The 9,948-nt window shown below is 44.8% G+C and overlaps 1 protein-coding gene across 2 annotated transcripts in view; it reads right to left on the bottom strand.

Moving 5' to 3' along the window:
* Positions 1-229: 229 nt before the first annotated feature.
* The window catches only part of CRB1 (crumbs cell polarity complex component 1), a 147,621-nt gene continuing 137,902 nt past the window's right edge, over positions 230-9,948 (bottom strand). For both annotated transcript variants that reach the window (XM_059414067.1, XM_059414068.1), the window contains one exon: positions 230-445. In XM_059414067.1, the coding sequence (XP_059270050.1) occupies positions 230-445 (216 nt within the window). The remainder of the gene's footprint in view (positions 446-9,948) is intronic.

Genomic DNA, 9,948 nt, shown 5'->3' with positions numbered 1-9,948 from the left:
CTGAAATTACTAGCACAGAAACATTGTTCTGAGATTGATCGGCTAATATAATAAAATGATGATGTCAGGTTGAACCAGAAAGTCTTTAAGGTGGCCAAAGGAATCTTCTTCACGGTTCCCGTGAAAGCCCAGTTGTAAAGTGATGAGCCCAGGTAGGTCGGAAAGACTCTCGGGTGCCATCATCACGTTCATAGTGTGAGGATCTCTGTCTCAGGCAGACAGAAGGCTCCTAAATCAGCCTCTCCACGGCAGAGGGTGGCCTCATGCTCCACATTTCCACTCGAGAGCCTTCTTTTTCCTGACAGCTGGGGCTGTAGGTTCCCTGAGTCGCCCTCTTGTTGGAGGCAATCACAGAAGCCCCCACCACCAGAAAGAGGATCAACAACAAGGCTGACGTCACTGAGCCAACGGCGGTGAAGATGTCCGTGATCAAGTCACCTGCCAACTAGAAGGAGTGAATAATGGTGAGTTATAGGCAAAAGGTAAATGTTCAGGACATTGAAACTACCTCAGAATGAAAATCATCCAGAACTCAGATGCCACTCAGTACTGTAAAAAGACCAAGGTGTGAAAGGGAAATCAGCATTTCTTTTTTTTTTTAATTTTTTTTAAAGGGTTTTTTTTTTTGGTTTTTTTTTTTTTAAGATTTTATTTATTTATTTGACAGACAGAGATCACAGGTAGGCAGAGAGGCAGGCAGAGAGAGAGGAAGAAGCAGGCTCCCTGCTGAGCAGAGAGTCCGATGCAGGGCTGGATCTCAGGACCCTAGGATCATGACCTAAGCCAAAGGCAGAGGCTTTAACCCACTGAGCCACCCAGGCGCCCCAAGTCAGCGTTTCTTATTCCCAGGTGCATGTGAAAATGACTAGAGATGTAACAGCCAAGGTCTAGAGTCAGAAAGTGTGGCGTGAAACATCTACTCATTTCACTCTGCATCTTCATCTCTGTGACTGGGATCATTCCTATGACATCAAGGGCAAAAGACTCCCCCGCACGTATATTTGGAAAATAGTTCTACATCTATACAGACACATTGTCCACAGTATCTTCCCTCCCTTGTCAGAAGCTCTGGTTTTGGATTGAAGGAATAGCTGCTTTACAGCTTTTGGATGGGGTGGGGGTGGGGGGCGGAGTGGGGAGAAGAAGCAAATTAAATTAGCTGCGTCTCATGGGAAAGATCCCGAGACAGAGGAGGAACTGCAGCTAGCTAGTCCCGTAGGCCCTTTCCACAGTCATCGCTTTGATTTGGATTTGATGTGACAATTGAACTGTTGTAAAAACACAGGAGTTTGATGTCGACCCAAACATCTAGAAACAGAAAACTGCAGGTAAAGCCCTGTCAGGAGGAGATGGATCCCGGGATCTCAGGGGTGTTGCTCGTACACAATGGTTTCTTTAATGTTCCCTCCACTGGGTTTGCCGAGCACTTTGGAGCAGTGGGTAACATGCGTCCATGATTTGGTTGCAGAGCAACAGGAAAGACAGGGAGCAGTCACTATGTGAATTTTTACACTGACTTTTAAAGAAATTGTTCTGTCACAGTAAAAGTGGGATTCAACCAGCTCACCTCTTCATTTAACTTACTCTCTGACCCATCCCCACATTACGAAACCAAGCTACTAATATATATGGAAACTTTGTTTATTTGAACATCCTAGGGAATTTTAAATATCTTCACTCTCCGTAGTCTTCTTTGTTGTTGTTGTTCAATGTGCCTTGGTTCAAAGTATCACACAATTAAAATCATACTGAATCTCTTCATAGTGTTGTTCCGGGTGTCCTCACTACCAGTTCTGCTCGGATGAGTTTCATTAGTTTGTTCATTCATTCAATAATATTTATTGATTGCATTTATAAAAATGCAAAATGCAAAGATAAATCAAAGTAGGTAAAGTATGTAAAGTGATGAATCATTGAATTCTACTCCTGAAACCAATATTGCAATGTGTGTTAACTAACTAGAATTTAAATAAAATCTGAGAAAAAGAAAAGAAAAAAAAGCCAAAAAAAAAACCCCAAAAAAACAAAAACAAAACAAACCAACCCCACACCAAACCTACACAAAGTTTGGAATCTAGAGCTCAGATTCTGGTGATGAGAAAAGAGGAAGGGAAGACACACACACACACACACACGCACATATCATCATAATACAGTATAAATATAGATTATGAGAGTGTTATAAATGAACTCTATTGGGGTGTAGGTGAAGTCATATTGGAATGAAGCATGTAATTGTTCATTGAAGGATGAGAGAACATTCAAATATTTCAAGCAGGAAATTCTATTTGGATGGAACAACTTGAAATTAAAAGGGCAAGGAAATATAAAATTCTTTGGAGTTTGCGTCAACAGTAAGAAATCCAACATGACCCAAAATATTGCCCAAGAATGTACGTATTTGAACTGAAAAAGGATTTTAAAAGTTGGTTAGAGATAGATCTATAAAGTAGATTGATCTTACAAGAAATTTAAATACCACACTGATATTTGGATTTTGTCCTATAGTCAGAGACAGGTTATGGAGGGGGGCATTTAAGCAGTAACGTCATAGATTTGATCTGTGTTTTATTAATTTGGCTCTGGTTATAGGGTGACAGATGGTGACAGTGAAGGTGGGGAAGAAACTGGAGGTGGAGAAAATAGGAGTTTGTTTTATTAGTCACGACAAGCAATGACCTAGGTCTCTATTTACCAATGGAATGAGAATTGAAAGAAAAACCTGGTTGAGGGAGATTTCCGAGGTAGAGTTGCTCCCTCTCAGACTGTGTGAGGCTGGGGAACAGCAGAGGAGAGACAAGATGGCTGATACTTCCACATCAGATGACTGTGTGGCTGGGGATAGCCTCAGCTGGGATAGGGGGTCCAGGGAGAGAGAATAGCTCTGTGCAGAAAGACAAGGAGTCCAGTATGGGAAGAGCTAGTTTCAGAAAGCATTCAGCTATGTCGTGCTAGCAGACAGACATAATTCCTCTTCCCTCTCCACTTACCACATTGCTGTAAAAAACTCTGGGTTGTAACCATTTTTTATCCCTCAGTTATAGGAGCTTAGGAGTAAAGTAGATAGAGAATTTAGAATCACAGGAGTCTGTGGTTTTTGAGCAAATGGTTTACCTCCGCTACAGGGGGCGTTCTCCTGCTGTACTGTGTCCTTCTGTGAGTCATGACATCCTATATCTGCAAAGATAGCTGTGGGCTGGGAAAATTGAATAGAGCCATAGACTCGGCCTTGAAAGGTCAAAAGTCCGAGAAGGACAGATGGATTCCGACCAGCAAAACCCGTTGGTATCATCTAGGAACCTTCAGATAATGTACCCTCTTGTTCCTACATGCTGGCTTCTTCTAAATCTGTCCTGTGAGTTCTGTCATCTTCAGGAGGAAATGACGGTTCTCCTGCCCCACTGGGTTGTTAAGTGTCTACATCCAAGCAGAGAGGAGACAAACCGGTTTGCTTCTGCTTTCTGACCTCCTCTGTCTGGGCCCTTCTCCTTTCTCCTGAGTCCCATAGCACTGGGGAAGCGAAAGCCGCAGAGGAGGCGCCCATCCCCGACCTTGCAGGACAGGGAGAAGGACTCCTGGGCGGGCGTAGGCCGAGGCTTCATGAGAGCCACAGCTCTGGCCAAACCAGACGGCAGATCCACTCACGCTCCTCTTGACCCAGGAGGCATCAAAGACCCTTGTCTCCAGAGGCTTCACTGTTCTCATAAAGGCGGTAAGAATGAAAGCACCAACTCAAGGCATGAGAGGCAGCTGCGTTTGTCACTCCCTGCCATGGGACGTGGGACGCGAGGTAAATGCTCCAGCTGGCAGAGGCCAAGTCCTGGGTTTGAGGCCCAGCTCTGCCACTCACGCGTGTGAATGTCGGCTGGTCACTTTGCCTCCTAGAGACGTATTTGCATCACCTATAAAACTGGAGATTGCTGTTGATATCAAAGGTTGAGAATAAAGCAACAAAATGAATGCAAAACAACACAAAACCTGGCCTATGGTAAGTTCTCAACTCATAAAAAGCAAGCGGCCATTTCTATGCCATTTCTCACCCTCCTGGATTCTATCTACTTGTCAGAGATAAACTAGTACTCCCTCGGCACCTTGTGGTATGGCCAAGGGAGCCAACCCACAAACCTGATATTGCGATTCCGAGCTCCAGATAAAGGTTTTGATGAAACAGTCTGCCCAACTCTATCACATAGAGCATGTCATTACGCTTTGGAATAAAGCTGAATGAGGAGGGTTTTGAAATCGCCTCTTGAGGGCCCTTTGCTTTTGAATTCCCATGGTTGAAAGGCCTTTTTTGCTCTGCTATTCTTCAGCTGTGCTTAAAATACACAGCCCCGGAATGGATCTTTTGATAATTGAAACTGCTGGGGACTCATGAAGGCCTCCAAGCGCGGGACTGTCCTGAAAACCAGCACGGACGTAGAGCCACACCTGCCCAGCTGGCCTGTGCCCTCACTCGCACTGCACTTCTGAGGAAACTTCTTCTGAAAAGATAGACCCCAAATTAATTGCGCCTTTCCTGTAAGATGATTTTTGAATGATGTGGTACAGTCTGTATTTGGTTATTATGTTTACATATTTTTAAAATGTATATTTTACATGTGATGAATTGAAACCATAATTACTTTGAATTCTGTGTTTGCAGAACTAAATAAATAGATATTCCTTTTTTTTTTTTTTTTTTTTTTTTCTGAAGAGGATTCATTCTGAAACACTGACTGTCTGGTTGTAGCTGACGTATGACCCAAGGCAAGGGTATACTCTGGAATGCTGAGGAGAGACTGTTAAGCCTTACAGTGATTCTTTTCACTTGAGAGTATGCTGGAATATGCTAGAGCCATACTTTAAAAAAAATTATTTATTTTAGAGGGAGCACATGAGCTGGAGAGGCAGAAGGAAAGAAAGAGAATCTTAAGCAGACTCCGAGCTGAGTGCAGAGCCCAATGTGGGGCTCGATCCCACAACCCCGAGATCATGACCTGAGCCAAAATGAAGAGACATTTTACCAACCGCACCACCCAGGTGCCGCACCCTGCCCAAATTTTTTTGAATTCTTTAAAGGGAACTAAATACTGTGTTCCTTCTAAAGGAGACTAGAAACAAGATGCACCTGCTAAACAAACAGAAATAGGTTTAAAGGCAGTTTGCCACTGGTGTAGTTTACTTATAGGCTAAGTTTCCCCACCTGTAAAGTGGGGCTAGGAATCAGCAGGTTAAGAATTGTTCTGAGTATACATTCAGGCATTTAGACAGCGGCTCATGAGGCATGGACTTAACCCTTGCCCGTGGCTCTCGTTTATCATTACCCGTAGTGACCCTTCCCTAGCTGGTGTCCCTGGTCCTCCTCCCAGCCACAGACCAGATGTTGGGAAATGTCAGCACCTAGGGCCAAGCTTGGGGATGGCGAGGGCCAGCGCATCATCACTGGGGCCACTCTGATGGGGAGTCTGGCCCATCAGGGTCCACTGGTCCTTCATTAATTGATTGCAGAACAGTTCACCTAATTTTGAAAACACAGAATGAGCTGGCCTGTCTGAAAAGAATAAAAAATGAGACCACTTCTGTCCTCAGCATCAAGATCTGCCTGTCACAATATTTAGGGCCGGTGACAGCACTCAGAAGGATGTGAAAACAATGCACACATTGGAAGGAGCCTGGGAAAAAGAGAAAACATCCTAGAGTTTCTTGGGAAACTTGACCTCACATTTCCAAGTGAAAACACTGAAGCTTTGCCTTAAGGCGGGGACAGTCAAGGACAGATGTTACAGTTACCACCTGTTAGAACTTCTTTCTCTGGCGCCTGGGTTTTGTAACATCAGGGAAAAGTATGTTTGTGGTTAAACAGTGGTGATGTTTGTGGCTTAAAATCGGCTCCTGGAAAACACTACTGTGCAGTGAACTACTTACAGTCCTTCCTAGAATTCGCTTATACATGTTATGTAAAAATACTTAGAGACAGTTCAAGATGGGAAATTAAAATGTTTGAACATGCCGGTTGAACACTGGTTATGTTCCAGCTTTAATAGGGGTTTCTGAAACTAGTTTGTGCTGTTTTGTGTTACATGAGTAGCTAAGTAAGGCCATTATGTCCTATTATGAGAATTAGTGATTAATAGTGAAAATTAAAGATGTGTTTTTAGAAGGCTGGTTATACGGGCGCCTGGGTAGCTCAGTGGGTAAAGCCTCTGCCTTCAGCTCAGGTCATGATCTCAGGGTCCTGGGATGGAGCCCTGCATCGGGCTCTCTGCTCAGCGAGGAGTGTGCTTTCTCCTCTCTCTCTGCCTGCCTCTCTGCCTACTTGTGATCTGTCTGTCAAATAAATGAATAAAATCTTTAAAAAAAAAAAAGCTGGTTATAATATGTAACTCCTATCTATGTATCCAAAGCAAAATGAAGACATGGCTCTCTTCCCGCAAGTTAACAAAAAAGAGAGAGAGATAGAGAGAGAAGAGAATTCCATACTTAAGACTGAGGAGAGCAGTTTTTGTGAATTACTGTTGCAATAAGTAGGTCTTCAGTTTGGTGGATGTTAAAAACCTCCCGCACAGACTTGTGTCCTTGAACTAGAGCTTATCAGTGAATTGCTAGAAGCAGCCATTTCCATAGTAATATTGAAAACATGCCAGAACCCTGTTTTTAAAATTAAACTTGCTGCAGCAGCCAATTTCCAACCATAAATACACTGTCCACTTTACAGTTATAAGGGGGCAAAAGAGAGTCTCAAAAAGCCAAAAGAGAAGACTTAGGAAGTGTCCTGGCACAGTGAGGGGGTGATGCAGCCAGGCACGCCTCTCCCTGAATAAAAGGGTTAGTAAGGTAGAGGAAAGGTAGACATCGCAGGGCTACTGCATCTTTCCCCCAGAGCGGCTGGCACGCAACAGGGGACATGCAATGCCGAGTAGAATTTTCTCCTTAGTACTGCTCCCGCCTCCTCATCCCCTGCTCTGCTTCTCCTGGAAACACTCATGCTCTCCCTGGGGATTCCTGGGGACGAGACCGCAGTGAGCTCCAGCCCCCTCCCAGTAACTGTGGAAGACTGCGCCTAGCGTTTGAAGTCCCTCCCTGGAAAAAGGATGCCTACATGAAGTCTTTCCCACTAATTCTCACCAAGTAATCACACTTCCTTTGGACTGTACTGACTGGGAGTTGTCACAACGGTCTGGGGACAGAAAAGCAGGGCTGAGAGGCGAGTTCTGCCAGTCGAATTTCCATATTTGGGCTGTTGAAAAGCGCGGAATAGCTACTGTGGAAATCTGGTGTGGATCCATGGGAGATAGACGAGAAATAGGAACTAGGAAATAGGAACTAGCCTAAGGCTCTGTGTGTGATGTTCTAGCTCAATTCAAACCATCAGCTTCTTTTATGCATTAGCCCAAGCACGGCATGTGTCCTCCTGTGGACCTTTCGAGAAAGAGTTTGATTATTCTGAGATGTGAAATGCCCTGTAATGTTGATCACAAAAGGACACGCTTAAAGCTTAAAGCTGCATTCAACAAATAATTGTCGATCGCGTACTCTGTCCGAATGGAAGGCTAGCTAGAAATACAGAGGTGAGCGAAACTGTCTCTGTCCTTGATGGCTGAGGCACTGGGTCTATAATTCTTGCCCTGATGTCTCCAACCTCCTTCTTGCTTAAGGTCAGACTTTAGGCAGGAGCACAGAGGAGGCTAAACGTTTGGAGATACTGCCTTTGTATTTTTCTCTCCTTAAGCGGGTGGCGTAAGGGATAGAATTGTTTTCCTAGGAACACAGGCCTTGTGAATAACATTCCCTCTCTCTCTGTCTCACACAAGAACTAAATACCAGCAGCCCACAGTCAAGAGCTTATTATGTTCTTTGTTTTGTTTTGGGTTTTTTGGGAAATTTATTGTTCCAAGATAATAGCCACAGTTCTGCCCACCCAGGGTCAGGGGTTTACCAGATGTTGTGCACACAGAAACTATTTTAATTCTCGTAACAACCCAACCAGGGAGGGACGATCATTTTCTCTCACTTTCTCAGGGAGGCCTTCCCGATTATCCTCTACTTGCCATCAGTTTTATTTCTCCCTAACACACAGCACCCTGACATCTCTGGGGTTCACGCACGTCTCCCCCACCACAAGAGAAGCGCCATCGAGGTGCACGTGCTTGTCTCCCTTGTTCCCGTCTGTCTCCCTAGTGCCTGGAACAAAGTCATTCCCACAGAGACACTACCACGACTGCCCTCTGACAGAAGGGAGTGTCCAGCGGCACGCCATGAGCTCCAGACTTCATCTACACAGGACTTCTCCCACTTGGGGCTCTGACCAAATACAAAGCCCAGCATGGGTCTGACAGAGGAACTGAAGCAGAGTTCTCAGACTCCCGCGGCAGGGTAGATGGTGTCAGGCCTGATGCGCTTTCCCTTTGCATCACTCCGCACCCCGACCTGCTCGGACCCGAGTTCTCCACCACTCTGCCATTTCTCTCTTCTGCCTTCCCAGTCACAGCTGGGTTAATACATGGATTTTTCTTTTACCTGGGTAATTAAACTATCCTCTAACCACTGTGTCTCCCCCTAGAATCGACACCACCCAGCCAGCCCTATGAAAAATAAGTAGTGAATAAATAATACATAAATAAATCACGTGCAGGGCGCCTGGATGGCTTGGTGGGTTAAGCCTCTGCCCTCGGCTCAGGTCATGATCTCAGGGTCCTGGGGCCAAGCCCCGAATCGGACTCCCTGCCCGGCAGGGAGCCTGATTCCCCCCTCTCTCTCCACCTGCCTCTCTACCTACTGGTGCTCTCTGTCTGTCCAATAAATAATAAAATCTTGAAAAAAAAATTTAAAAAGTAAATCACTTGCTTACCTGGCGTGGAAAGCCGTGGGAGCTGACTACAGCAAACTTAACCAACCCAAACCTAAATTGCTATGTATTAACACAAAATCCTTCATTCGTGTCCCCCATTTCCCTGTGAACAACACCCATCACGTACAGCCTGACCAGCACCCTGCGTTCCTGCACAGCCACTCTCTGGACCTGCCCTTGCTCAGAAAGGAGTCATCTGTTCTTGTCAAAGCCACCTCTCCATGCTGAAACAAGCCATTTATTCAATCCTACTTTGCCTCTTTTTAAAACACCACTACAACTCTCTCTGCACTCTGCAAAGCCTCCCCAGGGAAGCCCATGTGTCTTGTCTCCCAGAGTCTCTTACACAGCAATACCCAGTGCTCACCATATGTGTGTGTCGAGCTCTACCCAGGTTTACATAGCATGTAGTGTGCATTTGAATGTGCTCTAGTAGCTCACTGTGGGTTTGGCCAAATGCTGCCCCTCCCCTTAGGATGGTAAGGAATGAGTATCTATTTCCTCTGGAACTTTTCAATATTACAAGGTACAGCATTTTGCACAAAGGTGCTGATCGATTGTTATTGACTCCCACACTTGTAATCCTCATTGCTGTTTAATGCACTAGTAAATTCTTTTCAGTCATAAGAAGACTTCTATATAATAGCCCAGAAAGTGTGTGTGGGTGGATCAGTTGGTTAAGTCATGATCTCTGGTCATGATCCCAAGGTCCTGGGATTGAGTCCTGCATCGAGCTCCCTGCTCAGTGTGAAGTCTGCTTCTCCCTCTCCCTCTACCTTTCACCCCTGCTCATGCTTTCCCTCTCACTCTCTCTCAATAAATAAATAAATAAAATCTTAAAAAAAAAAAAATAACCGCCCAGAAAGTTGATTGGTAGTGAATGAATATTCGCTCACCCAATAAATTTTTACTGAATGCCTTCAATGTTTCAGACAGCATATTCGGTCCTGGGCATATGGGAATTTAAAGGCATAGTGACTGTCTTCTATTTTATTTTATTTTATTTTTTAGAGATTTTACTTATTTGACAGAAAAAGAGAGAGAGAGCACAAGCAGAAGGAGCAGCAGGCAGAGGGAGAGGAAGAAGCAGGCTCCCCACTGAGCAGGGAGTCCGATGC

Source organism: Mustela nigripes, chromosome 10, assembly GCF_022355385.1.
Source record: "Mustela nigripes isolate SB6536 chromosome 10, MUSNIG.SB6536, whole genome shotgun sequence".
Taxonomy (NCBI): Eukaryota; Metazoa; Chordata; class Mammalia; order Carnivora; family Mustelidae; genus Mustela; species Mustela nigripes.
This window is presented reverse-complemented; position numbering and strand designations above follow the sequence as displayed.